The following is a 14,262-nucleotide window of genomic DNA, read 5'->3' as shown; positions in this document are numbered from 1 at the left end:
GGCAACGGAAACATTGCTCTGTTCGTCAATATAAGATATAACCTAAAGGCTTAGATATTTACCCTAACCCGATACCCATGGGGTCTACCGGAAAGGGCGTGACTTCGCCACTCAGGAGGCTGAGAGAGGAACGTCCTCCCTGAAGTAATTGTCAATAGGTGATAGGAGGTGCTAATATCCCTTTACCCAGGAAAACGAACATTACATATACAAAGGCATTAAAGTAGTCATATTTAAGGGCATTAATTCATTACAGTAGTCTGGAAAATCTACATTTTTTATCCTCAACAATGTTAAGGAGGATCTTCCTCCCTCTCCTCACTGGAGAAGCCTCCACTGATTTAATAGTGCAATATACTATATAAAGATACATGTTGGTCATAGGGTCAGAGAGACCGGGCTGAGGTTGGACCTGGGTGGGGGAAAATAGATAAGGGAGGTATGAGAAGCAAATATAAACATTTAGTTTGGCAAAGCGGCAAGCCTCAATCAAAGATCAGCTAGTACTACGATATAAATGAGAGCTTTAGTGAACATAAAGCTGTAGTGATATACACTCCCTGACAGTAGGGGGCGCTGTACACCTTTAGCGTCGTTTAGAACTAAAAGAAGGAGAAGGACAATAACAACATCAGTAGTTCTCATCGGATCTCGGAAAGCGGGCTGTGTCTACTTCCCAAGGTCAGTTGTAGAGACGCGTTTACTTTTAATTTCAAGCCTGATGTTACTAAATTAAGCTCCCTTCGAGGTTGGTTTGAGGCCCGATGGACACCGCGGTAGAGGAGGGGATGGTGGGACGTCAGATTCCGCGGGGAAGAGTTCAGCTCCAGGGATCATCTGGATCAGTGGTTACTCTGGCATCGCGTTTATATTTGCGTGTTTTAAAGTCAAATCCTATTCAATCCAATTTGTCAAGCTCTTGATCACAGCGACAGTCTGAAAAGGCTTCCCCGGCCACATGGGGTTTACACACCCCTAACCTCAGCCCTCCAACGAGCAGGAAGGAGTTCCCTTCATCATGGAGGAGGAGACCAGGCGAAGGGATGGTTAGGAGGAGAGCAGGAGAAGGGATGGTTAGGAGTGCTACTATAATGGACAGTATGTTCTACTGAATGGTGTTGGAGGACCTGCTGTATACAGTATGTTCAGTGTTAACCTGCTATATACAGTATGTTCTACTGAATGGTGTTGGAGAACCTGCTATATACAGTATGTTCTACTGATGGTGTTGGAGAACCTGCTATATACAGTATGTTCTACTGATGGTGTTGGAGAACCTGCTATATACAGTATGTTCTACTGATGGTGTTGGAGAACCTGCTATATACAGTATGTTCTATTGAATGGTGTTGGAGAACCTGCTATATACAGTATGTTCAGTGTGAACCAGCTATATACAGTATGTTCTACTGAATGGTGTTGGAGAACCTGCTATATACAGTATGTTCTACTGAATGGTGTTGGAGAACCTGCTATATACAGTATGTTCTACTGATGGTGTTGGAGAACCTGCTATATACAGTATGTTCTACTGAATGGTGTTGGAGAACCTGCTATATACAGTATGTTCTACTGATGGTGTTGGAGAACCTGCTATATACAGTATGTTCTACTGATGGTGTTGGAGAACCTGCTATATACAGTATGTTCTATTGAATGGTGTTGGAGAACCTGCTATATACAGTATGTTCAGTGTGAACCAGCTATATACAGTATGTTCTACTGAATGGTGTTGGAGAACCTGCTATATACAGTATGTTCTACTGAATGGTGTTGGAGAACCTGCTATATACATTATGTTCTACTGATGGTGTTAGAGAACCTGCTATATACAGTATGTTCTACTGATGTTGTTGGAGAACCTGCTATATACAGTATGTTCTACTGATGGTGTTGGAGAACCTGCTATATACAGTATGTTCTACTGATGGTGTTAGAGAACCTGCTATATACAGTATGTTCTACTGATGGTGTTGGAGAACCTGCTATATACATTATGTTCTACTGATGGTGTTAGAGAACCTGCTATATACAGTATGTTCTACTGATGTTGTTGGAGAACCTTCTATGAGCAGCCTTCGTGGTAGCACAACAAGCTGAACCCTTTACATAATGGTTAGACAATGAGCAATGTCCATGGTGTTGTAGATGTGGCGGCTAGTGGTTGAGCTGCCAAGCATCTAGTAATGATCACATCATATTAAGCAAAAGCCGCATTATGGTTAGATGATGGTAAAGGTTGGACAAGGAGTAAGGAGGAACAACCTCTTATCTAGTACCAGCATACAGCAGGGGTAGGCTAGTGCTGGCCAACGTGTGGATTTAGCTGCAGGCCTAATGAGGAGCTGAGGGACACTCCTATGAGCCCAACAAGGGAGTCAAGCGATGGCTTTTAAGTTTGGATGTTCGGCATCCGCAGCTGGGAGAGCGCGTGATAAGAGAACACTGCTCCCTGCGTGTTTCTCCTAACTTGTGGACTGCATAGGTGGAGATGGGGAATAATAAGATACTTCAGGTAGGAGGGGGCTACTCTGTGACAGATAAGTTAATAATTGTACATCTAGTCAGAGAATAATACGTGGTAATACTGGTTGATACAAAAAGTAAGATTTGTTGACCCAGGAACTTTGAGGTAGTGGGAAAAATTGTGTTGGTTGTTGCTTCCGGTCAATAACTTTCAGTTGTTATTTCCCTGTTTTGAGCTACAATTAGTTTTGGGACACACTTATTTCTGTATATTGAATGCAGATCTTTCAGTTTCAGTTGGAACTAACCTCGACACCAGTCGCTATGCAAGATGTGGAAGAGGTGGTGTTGATGACCATTACTGACCAGAAGACGGATGATGTTTCTTCTGTCAAGGAGGAGGAGGATGTCAAATCTGTATTGGTGACTACGGAATTGAGCCAACATATGGGGTCAGTGTTCAAATGAAAATCCTCATCATTCAACGCCACAAACCTTCAGTTTGCTAAGTGTATTTCTCCTGATACGTTTGTGTGCGTTTATGTTTTCCTCTAGGGAGGAGGTTGTGGAGATTGCACCAGAGGATCTGGATGTTGAGTCCTGCACCGCAGATGCTCTGTCAAAGCAAGAGGCGGTCTATGGTAACGTGAAAAGCTGTAGCATACGACAAACATCGGCATGATCTTCTTCAGCTCTATTGAAACAATGTCTATTTGTGTGTCTTACCCCGCAGTGAAGTTAACTGAAGAGGTCGACGTGGAATCGGATATCTACTACCCAATCACCTGTGGCGATACAAAGGCTATTCTAGTCTGGAAGAAGTTTGTGTGCCCTGGCATTAACATCAAATGCATACAAGTGGGTCTTTTTCTAAAATAATTAAATGGTTCTGTTGATAAAAAGAAAAAAGTAAAGTCTAAAAAATGTAGTTATTGTAAGTTGCTTTGGATAAAAGCGTCTGCTAAATGTAAAAGTAAGGTTACCTCATTGAATTGTTCATTCCTTCTGTTGATTAGTTAAATGAACAGCTGGTCAGCCCAAAGGAGTTTGTCTGTTTAGCGGGGAAATCCACGCTGAAGGACTGGAAGAGAGCCATCCGGCTCAATGGCACCATGCTCAGGTACGGGATTAGGGAAGGCATACAAATCAGACGGCCGTGTGTCACATCCACTCAACAACGCCTGTCTGTGTTTGAATGTCCTGCAGAAAGATCATGGACTCTGGTGAGCTGGAGTTCTACCAGCATGCCAAGGTGTGTTCCAACACATGTCGCAGCACTAAGATAGACCTGGTGGGAAGCAAACTATCCGCCATCAGCCAGCAGTCTGCTGAGTTTATTGCTGTCACACCTTCATCAACAATTTGTAAGATAACAGGCCTCATTTTGAGGAGGCTATTTCATTTTCTTATTTAATGATGCAATTTTTGTTTGTATACATTTTAACACCTCTGATTTGATCAAATCAGATTTGAGAATGTCCTTTTTGCCATAACTAAATCCTAAAGTTTCTTCAACCATGGGGTGGTTGAAATAGAAGTATTATGCATAGACGCCCCAATGGGGTGACCAGGATAATTGACCTACAAAAAATATACATGCGTGTGAATGTATGTATGTGTATGTATGTTATATTAATATTATTCAGAACACAACTTCAAACTCTAACCTTAAACTTTGTTCAAACATTGAACAGATCATCACATTTCAAATTCCATACTCAATCAAAGCAGCTTTCTAATATCTTGTGGACTTGAAATTCAGCAGTTCTTAGTGTTCAGATTCAACATTAACCGTCACCCTTACCCTAAACCCAACTCTTATTCATGAAATACGCACTTCAGGGTTGTCATCCTCCCGTATCCCATTTTGGCAGTTTCACCTACTTCCGAATGTCTCGAAAATATGGCTGATGTAGCTTAATTCGAAGTGTCTACGGCAGTCAGAAAAAGTTATTCAGGAACAGCTATTTCTGAGGGGTTCCGAAGTGAGGTTTAATCCTAATCCAAAGCAATTGCTTTGCATCCATGTTGTTACGTAACTCCTTTTAATGGGCAGTACATAGGCCTTATAAAATATGAGTTTTGCCCTCCGAGCAGAGAGCCCACAGAGTGCCCTCTTTTGTGCAGCCCACAAAAGCAAGTGTCGATAGTATGTTTATCATAATGATGCAAACCATAGTTGTGGCCAACTGAAAATGAGAGAGAAATTTGATGAACGTCGCAATTTCCTTTGACTGCATTTGATAACGTTAAAGTAAGTCGTGACTCGTGACTCGTGAGGCATGTGTATCGCTTGAATGGCCTTTGAATCTTAGTTTTATCGTTGATCTTTCTTCCCAGTGAACGGACAATCGCCGTCGTTCTCGGACGCAGAGGAGAGCTCAGAGTGGGTCACAGCCATTGGAGGTAAAGTCCACAACAGATGAACGTAAAGAAATGGGATACAGCCATCCATATAGCATTGAAATATTACTGGGCACCAGTGTTGGCTCTCTGTCACCAACAGATTACAGAGAGAGAGTCGGGTAGGAATCTGTGATGTAGCCGTTCAAATCGGACTAATATACATTATTCTATTAAAATAGGGTTATCGCATTCTTTATTCACTACAGGGTTGCCCAAGGGTCAGTCTCACAAATCAAATGGCAGAGTAGCTAAAATCTTGTTTCACTTTGTTTCACTTCATGTTTGTTTGGATCAATTGATCTAAACAGTTGCTCAAGGCAGGGATCTTTATGCGCGCAATTTGGCAACAGTGCATACACACTGTAGCAGTCGGGGAAGATGAGTTAAAACATCCTCCCAGGACATCAACGTTCTGAAACGGATAGCATGCATGTCAAATCAACACCGTTAGACTTCTTGCTACTTGCGAATGAGTTCTATTTAGTAGAATATCTCCGTAGCCCGGCTGGAAACATGGCACAACTCCGCCCCTTTCAGCTGTACCTTCCACTGCAGGGTCTGTCCTTCCCCAGATGTTCTTCTGTAGTATAGAAGGACTGCTTGATCTGAGATGACTTGTGTCTGGAAAAGCAGGAGTGGTCCAAGATGTTGGGCTTATATTAATAAAGGAGTGCAGAGGAGAGGGACTTGAGGGCCGTTCTTCGCCCAATAAGCCTCTTTACCTTCAGGGACATTTACAAGCGGCACTACTGAGCAGGAAAAAACATATATGGCCCAGTGAACGAGCTGTGCACAGCGTCCCTCATGGCATCGACTTTGCTAAAGATAAGGTAGTAGATAGGTAGTGCGCTAGGAAACAAGGTGTGGCGCTTGCTTAGATTTTTATGTTTTGACCTTACCTGTAAAAGAAAAGGTAGAGCCCCTATAAAACTCCCACACTAAGTGTGTGTGTGTGTGTGTGTGTGTGTGTGTGTGTGTGTGTGTGTGTGTGTGTGTGTGTGTGTGTGTGTGTGTGTGTGTGTGTGTGTGTGTGTGTGTGTGTGTGTGTGTGTGTGTGTGTGTGTGTGTGTTCCTCCAGAGGACTCTGTTGTATTCTGGTGTGGGGTAAAGCAGGCCGGCCTGCTGGACGACGTGGTGGACGACTTCCGGACGGAGCTGAAGCAGCTGTTGACCAGCATGCACGAGAGGGTCTCCGAGCCACCGCTACTGGTAAAAGGTACGCTGGCATGAGTGTCTCTCTGTATGTGTGTGTATTTACGTGAAGTTCAGATTCAATTTCAATTCAAATTGTATGTGTGTAGCCCTTAATCCCAGGTACAGTCTCAAAGGCCCTAACAGATCGTGTGTTTATGAACCCCCCCGACCTCAGCCCCCCCAGAGGGCAAGATAAAAATCCCTTAATAAGCAAGGAAGAAATCTTGAGGCGGACCGCAGAGTGGGGGATCCCTCCTTCCAGGGATGATCAGGAGTGCATTGGGGGCCATAATAGACAGATTAAACATGCTTTTTTTCTATGCAGACGTGTATTTGCTGGACAACATAGTGCAGAACTTTGGGATGCTGGACCTGGTGAAGAAGGTTCTCGCGCGTCACAAGAGCCAGATGGACCACTACAGGGAGCAGTACACCCAGAGCCTGGCTGGTGAGGGCTCCAACTAACTGCTCCTGACGAGCTGGCTGTCGCCCTGCGGGGTTGGGGGGCTACCTGTTAGAAAGGCGGTCCATTTATTCACCATCTATCTCTACCCCGCTCTAACACACTTTCTGTTTACATTCCCATGACCTCGGATCTCTGTGGGTGACCTCTGCGGGGTCCCAGCTCTGGAGCAGCAGTGCGACGAGCACCGGAAGCGCGCCAAGGAGCTGAAGAGCAAAGCGCAGCACCTGGACAACGTCCTGATGACCTTCAGCCCCGCCCCGTCCCCGCCCGCGCCCAAGCACCCGCGGCTGAGCCGCTGCCTGTCGGCGCCGCCCGCCGCCTCCCCGCCCCCCCAGATCACGCTGTCCCTCAACCAGCTGGCCGGCCTGGGGAAGGTGTTCACCTTGGCGGGCTCCCCCGTGGCGGGGAACCCCCTGGGCGGCTACACCGTCCTGTCCCCCGGCGGCCCGGCGGCGGAGCAGGCGCCCCTCTGCCACCCCTCTAACCTGACCCTGCTCTCCGCCGCCCCCGGGGGGCCGGAGGGCGGCGGCGGCCCCGTGACCTTCCTCAAGGTCCTCGGCCCGCAGTACCAGCTGCTGACACTCCCGCCCGCGCTGGGGGGCGCTCTGCAGGGAGCGGGCGTAGCGCAGAGCGCCGCCGCGCCACGGCCACTCGGTAGCAGCGTGGCACTACACGCACAGGTGAGAGCGCCGGCTGGTCCTGAGGTGTGCTGCGTCGGGGACCCCCAGAAGGTCGCCGTGGAAACGGAGTCGGAGGAAGACCAAGAGTGCTGAGGTTGTTGGAGAGAGACCGCTGCTGAGCTTTCTACCGTGTATGTAAATAAAGAAACCAGAGATTCCCCTCGTTTGCGACAGAGACGGCAAAGTATAATTCCACCTGCTCTTTATACTGGACACTTCAAATGTATGTTCTATTTTTGATTGCCCGACTGTGATCTGAGCTAAATTCAACCGGTCACTGGCTGTTTGTTTCATCTTGCTCTGTGCTATATCCAGATGTCTCTGTGGGAAATCTACTTTGTGCAGGCTGGTAAGGTGAAACGTATTGAATGCCATAGCAAATGCTGTCTTTTGTGTGAGTTCAATCTAGTTCCACCGTCCTTTTTAAATTAGTTCAATTATTTTTACAATGTTGAATGTTGTTACAGTTCATGTTGGCTAATTAAATTCAGGTATGTTTTAGAAAAGGTGCATCTAAATGAACATGAAGCTCATGCATACGATGCGGTCTGGCTAAAGGCCCCTCGGCGCTGGCTGAGGCACCCCTGGGGGTATGAATGTCAATGACAACGTTCTCACTTTTTGCCTTTTACAACCTACTTCACTGTTGAAAAGTTGCCTTTTTTTTCCGAGCACAATGACGGATAAATTATAAACAGCCACCAGCATCTTGCCCTGTATAATATAGATATTTTTAAATCTTAACTCACAAAAGAAAACACTATCACGCTTTATATTCATTGCACTGCCTTCAATAGGGTGGTGGAAGATGTGTGGCATAGGGAAGATGGACGGAAGGTTATTTCTCACTTTCTCACTGGGTTCATGTTCTGATGCCTCATTGCGATTGGCCACACCTGGTGGTCTACCAGAGAGCCATAACCGTTGGCGATCTGCAGGTACCATGGCATGGCCTCATGACGCCGCTCTCATCTCGCACATTCACACTACGAAAAGGCAGATCGGCCCATCAGCGCTAGAGGGAGAGGTAGTTTTAGTTCAAGACGAAGGAAGGCGCAGGCAACCCACTCTGCAGGTTCTTTGAAACAATGGTGCCTCCGCAGGAATCTCTGGCATTTTTAACTGCAGGTAACCCGGAACATTGAGGGTAAATTAATAAAACATTAATTAACATGAGTAAATGCAGTAATAAGCATTATGTAGCATTATACTAGGAATTAGGGGGTTTTGTTAAATGTTAATCTGATTGCACTGGCACTTCTCCAATTCTCACTTGTTTTTAGGATTTACCAATCTGAGGACAATTAACCTCTGGGGGCAACGGGAAGAACATTGGAGAGGGGTTCCTGTGGAAGCGGGTTCCCTCGGAGACGGGTTCCAGTGGAGACGGTTCATGGGTGTTCAAGTTAAGATATTTGATGTAGTTGAAAAAAGTCCATGGGCTATTTTTACAATACAACACAAATACACCCTCCAACATACACGCAGCTCTGCACACGTTGAATACTTTATAGATTAAGGTTTCCAGTAAAGATTTTCCAAGACGTCTTTATTGGACAAATTAGACTCAGCAAGTGTGGCTCAGCAAGTGCAGGCAAAGCAGCTATTCTCAGTGGAGGAGACCCACCAGTTGCTGTCCTTGGTGCTGGATACTGACCAGAGGATTGACAGCTGGAGATTCATGGACTGTTTGATAACTGCTTATCTTCCCGTACACCACATGAGATTGGACACAAAAGAAGAAGCACCTTCCATCGGATTTGCATATTGGTCAAAATAAAATGTTCAATACCTCAACATCATGTCTACTTGTGGATGGTTAAGGACCTCTGATCTCTTTTCACAGAGCTCTCACAGCAGGGTCAACACTGTTGGAGCTCTTTACATTAACTATGGGCGGATGTGTGTCAAACCACCAATGTGGGTTATCTCTAGCAGAGGAATCCACTGGGGCCCCGGCGGGACATAGGAGCACACCATGTGATGAGCCACAGCTGTGTTTGTCCTACTTAACTTAACTTAACCAGAATAGCTCTTCCCCATCCCCTACACCACTCTCCCTACAAACTTCTCTGTCTCAATAAAAAACTACCGGTTATCCCTTAATGCACTAATCTTCACTCAGTCTGCTGGAATCCTCTGCCCCCATCGCGGCCCAAAACACAACCGCCGCCTACATTTTTCCACTAACCAATCCATACGGTATCCAACATCCAAAGTATTCATTCCCACCGCCCGCCTTCCACTCCACCTTCTCGCACTATCAACCTTGATAACCTCAGACCTCTTCAGCGTGCCCCCATCACACGCCCTCTGATTTACCCAACTTTTCCCTCCTCAACACCCGATCAATAAACAACAAAGCCCCCATCCTATATGAACCAGTTCCGGACAATTCACTAGATTTTCTCCTTCTCACCGAAACCTGACACCAACCTAATGATTTTTCTCTCTCAAGCATCGCCCCTGGTTTTGGTTACATTTGCTGACATTTGACGATTTCAACCTAACCCAGCACGTCAATTTCCCAACCCATGTTAAAGGTCATATCCTTGACTTAGTTTGCTCTGTCAATTTACTCCGCAACGTCTCCATTTCCCCCAACTCCTCGTCCACAACTCCTCAGCGAAATAACCTTCCGAGACACTAAATCGGTCAATCCCCTCCAACTCTCAGATCTGCTGTCCAATGCTCTCCCCCAGGAATCAGCCCTCATCTCACCTGATGATCTCACAACCTCAACACCATTTGGTCTACCTCCTTCACCAAACTGCCCCCCCCCCGGCAAAATACCACCCTGGTTCATACCTGAGCTTCGTTAACTGAAACAGACTGGCCGCCAACTGGAACGACTCACTAAGAAAACATCAGTGCGTTTGCATGACACTGAAGAAAGTCGAATTATTGGTCGAAGAACATGACACGGCGTGTTTTGGAACTATTCAGGCTTACATGAACCACGTGACCACCCTGCCGGCGAGATCAGAGTGTCGCAACTCTTCTCTCCCTATAGAGTGGCGAAGTCACGCCCCTTCCGGTAGGGCTCATGGGACCTATGAGATCGAAAAATATGAATGGGTGTCAATGGAGAGAAAATAATTATTTTCTGGTCCCGGTCTTTATATGCCCTGGATTACACATATGTTGTTTGTGGATTTAAAGGATAATTTTTCATGCAAAGAGTTCGACCGTTTATTGTGCAATTGTTCAGATAAAGGCTGTAGAGAAAACACAACGAGAAAGACTACACGGCTCGTATGTGACGTCACGCTCCCTGCGACTGGCGTGGAGAAGACCGACAATCTTCCCATCGGCCTAACTGAAACTCTGCACGTGCCCCGACTTATAATGGTTTTCACCTCTTTCGATGCTTTTATCCTCCCCTTGGAAAAAGCGGCGAAGTGGGGCAGAGAGATCGCCATCTCTGTGCCGAGTTCCAAGGGCGGGTGTGGTGACGTATATCATATGCGTCGAGAGCAGCGAAGAGCTGTAGTTCACAAAGCGGCCTCACATAAAACCTAAAATTATCAAACTTCTTCACGAACATTTTTAGTTTTCTTTGCATGAACAATTATCATTTAAATCCACAAACAACATATGTGTAATCCAGGGCATATAAAGACTGGGACCAGAAAATAATTATTTTCTCTCCATTGACACCCATTCATATTTTTCGATCTCATAGGTCCCATGAGCCCTACCGGAAGGGGCGTGACTTCGCCACTCTATGGCTCTGACTTGGAGGTTGCCGTACAGAACGCCCCTTTTACCACAAACGATTGAAACATTGATATATATTCGAGATTTTGCAAAGTAATATTAATATCTGTTATTTTTGTGTTTTTTCTTTTGTTTTTTAAGTAATGATTAAATTAAATGGAGACTTCCGGGTTAGGGAAGTGACGTTTGGCGTAAAGAAAATAAAACTGTCATGTGACCTCAGGCTGTCATGTGACCTCTCTTCCTGTTAACTCCATTATAACTCATCCAAGGTAAACAAGTTCAGCGTGTCTTTACCTGAGTTATTCGGGGACCTTATCACCGACAAGTTATCGGCGATTACAGACCGCGTAACGTTTAATGGACGGTTCGTAGTGATTGTGTTGGTAATCCTCTGTCGTTACTACTCGTTCCTTTCCTCAGGTCCACTGGTTTGACTCGTTTCTCCTCCACAGATCCACTGGTTTGACTCGGTCCTTCTCCTCAGATACACTGGTTTGACTCGGTTCTTCTCCTCAGATCCACTGGTTTGACTCTTTGACTCCGTGGAGAGTCCCACGCCGACCACCATGGTCGATGTAAGGACGGTCTGCTGGTGCTTTTAAATCTTCTTGCTGTCAAATAGTTAAAATAGGGAATGCAATGATTGCATGAAATTCATGATTCTCAATTGGCCTTTTGGATGTACATCATGGTCATCATGTTATGAGGATAATATGTTTAATAATGTGTTATCTTGCAGGATATAAGACGATATCTGTACAAACAGCTTCCAAGGTTGGTATAATCAGTCGGTTTTATGAGACATCGCATTTAAACCACCGAGTCCGCCCACTAACCTTGTGGTTCATCTCCTCCAGTGTTGAAGGTCTTCATGCCATCGTGGTGACTGACAGAGACGGTGTACCGGTCATTAAAGGTACGATGCCACATCACGTGTTCAGTTCAATGTTTCAGATGAATGTACAAAGTACACAACCCCATGTCTAGACTTAAAGTATTCTTATAGTGAGCTTAGTTATAGTACTTAATGAACCGCCTAGATAGTAAAACCACCATTCCCTGAATCCTTTTACTCTCCGATGTCTATTCTAGACTGCCTGTTTTACTATGTATAATTGATATATAAATGGGACTACTCAACACAGCGACACCCTTACAGCCTTACAGTTGAGTTAACTCTGAGAGGATGTTTTCAACAGCTATATTCATTTTTCATTCCCATAGTTATTATTCCTTACTTCGTAAATTCAAGAACACCCTTTGCGTAAAAAGAAAAATAAATATTTATGACAGGGATGTCAATTATAATTAGGGCATTTATCCAAAGCGACTTACAGCGGCTAATACACACACCAACGGCAGAGTGAACCATGCAAGGCGACAGCCAGCTCGTCAGGAGCAGTTAGGATCAAGTGTCTTGCTCAGGGACAAATCAACACTCAGCTTGGAGGAGCTGGGGATCGAACTAGCAACCTTTCAGTTACAAGACAACTGCTCCACCTCCTGAGCTCAGCCGACCCAGGGATCAAATGAAAATGATGCACCAATTGGAGGTCTAGGTATATCACAGGGGTCACCAACCTGCGGCCCGGAGCTAAATGTGTCTGAGCTTTGAATAAACGACACATCCCACACCCACACATTTCACAAATGCTATAGACTATTGGTTATTTTATTTATAGTATAACTATATATAAAACGTTAGATGATGTGCTATCTTCATTTTGGGGGTCGAATAGGTTATGTGGTTTATACATTTTATTTGGTGGGAGGGACCAGAATTGGCTCTTTTGATAGTGAAGGTTGCAGACCCCTGGTATATCCTTTGATAAAATAAATGTGTTTCCTATTTAGTGGCCAATGAGAACGCTCCAGAATATGCCCAGCGGCCAGGGTTCCTCTCAACGTTCGCTCTGGCCACGGACCAGGGCAGTAAACTGGGTCTCTCCAAGAACAAGAGTATCATCTGCTACTACAACACTTACCAGGTTTCTTCCACATTCTGGGTTAATTTCTATCCAACTATTGAACACTATTTCACTCCATGTAGTTAACTTCTAGAACAGTGAAAGACTGTTTGTATTCCTGATGGGTCTTAAGTCTTTGTAAATGGAAATGCGATGTTCAAAAACAACTAGGATTATGCTTGTGTGTTTCTAATCTGCAATTAGTTTTATGTATGTAAGGAAAAAGATTTACAATGAAACTATTAGCTTTTTGAAACCAAGTTATTGGTTGCAGTGGCATGTTCCCTTTGACTGGATGTTTGTTTTACCTTTTGTCTCCTTCTGCAACAGATTGTGCAGTTCAACCGGTTACCACTAGTGATCAGCTTCATCGCTAGCAGCAGTGCCAACACGGGTACAAATTAGAACAATCCAATTCACTTCTTTATTTCTGTACATTGTGTATCAAATTAGTCTGTTTTATTTTTCATATAACAGGGCCGTTTCGCCCAAAAAGTGTGTTGCTTGCATACTACTTTCAGCAGAAAATCACTTAACAGAACTTATTGAATTAATAAAATTCAAACTCCAAATGTTTTTTTTTGGCCCTGTGCCCTTACAGGTCTGATCATCAGTCTGGAGAAGGAGCTGGTACCGCTCATCGAAGAACTACGACAAGTAGTGGAGACAGCTTAGGGCTTTGGGCACTATGGAAACGCTGGGCTAGGACTCACCCTCGGCTCCCCAAAACATGCAAACATGTTCCCTACTTTTTTTTTTTTTTCATTTGTTTCTCCTCTTTAAATAAATCTGTCATATCTCCAATTGTTGATTGTTTATTCATTTGCAGTTACCCATGCACATTTAAACCCGAGCATTTTTGAGGTTGAAATAATTAATTGTCCCCACTTCAGAGCTCTCCGTCATAGCATTAATGTTTGGTACTACAAAGCTACAAAAAGGTGGATGTTTAAATGGATGGAAATACACGTAAAGATGAACAATCGCAAAGGTATTAATACAATCTCCCCAACTCAGTTACTGAACATGAACACAAAGATCCACAACCTGGGCCCACTTTTACAACATGCCATGCATCTTCCTATTCCATTCTTTGCCTGAAAGGACGAAGTAAGTTAAATTCACTATGGCGTGTTTCCAACGTGCGATGCGGAACGATTCTGTGCGTTAAGGTGCGGCATTATTCACGTTTCCGCCGCCAAAACGGTGGGGGCTTCCTGCAAAACGCAGTGGTGGGCCGTCAGGGCCAGCAGGGCCTTCTCTGCTGGCCTTTTTAAAATCGAAATAATATTGTGGCGACTCCTACGGGGGTCGCGCCGGGGATTCTGGGGATCCGATATGCCGGTTGGGGAAAAGGGGT

General features: G+C 44.9%; 2 protein-coding genes across 4 annotated transcripts; both read left to right on the top strand.

Moving 5' to 3' along the window:
* The first annotated feature begins 557 nt into the window (after positions 1-557).
* LOC132461372 (glucocorticoid modulatory element-binding protein 2-like) lies at positions 558-7,718 on the top strand. The gene is made up of 10 exons (XM_060056462.1): positions 558-681; positions 2,758-2,918; positions 3,022-3,107; positions 3,200-3,324; positions 3,483-3,586; positions 3,673-3,830; positions 4,807-4,872; positions 5,951-6,088; positions 6,392-6,514; positions 6,692-7,718. Exons 2-10 carry the CDS (start codon positions 2,791-2,793, stop codon positions 7,303-7,305), a joined length of 1,542 nt encoding a protein of 513 aa, XP_059912445.1. The 5' UTR covers positions 558-681; positions 2,758-2,790; the 3' UTR covers positions 7,306-7,718.
* A 3,356-nt stretch (positions 7,719-11,074) lies between these two features.
* LOC132461374 (ragulator complex protein LAMTOR3) lies at positions 11,075-13,706 on the top strand. 3 transcript variants are annotated; one of them, XM_060056465.1, is made up of 7 exons: positions 11,075-11,204; positions 11,356-11,510; positions 11,675-11,709; positions 11,793-11,851; positions 12,790-12,923; positions 13,233-13,296; positions 13,504-13,706. In XM_060056465.1, the coding sequence occupies exons 2-7, from the start codon at positions 11,502-11,504 to the stop codon at positions 13,575-13,577; spliced, it is 375 nt and encodes a 124-aa protein (XP_059912448.1). In that variant the 5' UTR covers positions 11,075-11,204; positions 11,356-11,501; the 3' UTR covers positions 13,578-13,706. The 3 variants fall into 3 exon arrangements, with proteins under 3 accessions (XP_059912448.1, XP_059912449.1, XP_059912446.1); XM_060056466.1 differs by having other exon boundaries at positions 11,118-11,204; positions 11,388-11,510; XM_060056463.1 differs by having other exon boundaries at positions 11,144-11,299; positions 11,388-11,510.
* The last annotated feature ends 556 nt before the right edge of the window (positions 13,707-14,262 follow it).

Source organism: Gadus macrocephalus, chromosome 7 (genome assembly GCF_031168955.1).
Source record: "Gadus macrocephalus chromosome 7, ASM3116895v1".
Lineage (NCBI taxonomy): Eukaryota > Metazoa > Chordata > Actinopteri > Gadiformes > Gadidae > Gadus > Gadus macrocephalus.
Note: the sequence above shows the minus strand (reverse complement) of the source record. Positions and strands in the feature narration are given on the sequence as shown.

Excerpts from the sequence above, each read along its gene's own strand:
- LOC132461372 (XM_060056462.1), top strand. The coding sequence starts at position 2,791 with ATGCAAGATGTGGAAGAGGTGGTGTTGATGACCATTACTGACCAGAAG. Across the intron at positions 3,831-4,806 it reads CACACCTTCATCAACAATTT|TGAACGGACAATCGCCGTCG; the intron begins GTAAGATAACAG and ends CTTTCTTCCCAG. Across the intron at positions 6,515-6,691 it reads GTACACCCAGAGCCTGGCTG|CTCTGGAGCAGCAGTGCGAC; the intron begins GTGAGGGCTCCA and ends GCGGGGTCCCAG.
- LOC132461374 (XM_060056465.1), top strand. Across the intron at positions 12,924-13,232 it reads GCTACTACAACACTTACCAG|ATTGTGCAGTTCAACCGGTT; the intron begins GTTTCTTCCACA and ends CTTCTGCAACAG. Across the intron at positions 13,297-13,503 it reads TAGCAGCAGTGCCAACACGG|GTCTGATCATCAGTCTGGAG; the intron begins GTACAAATTAGA and ends GTGCCCTTACAG.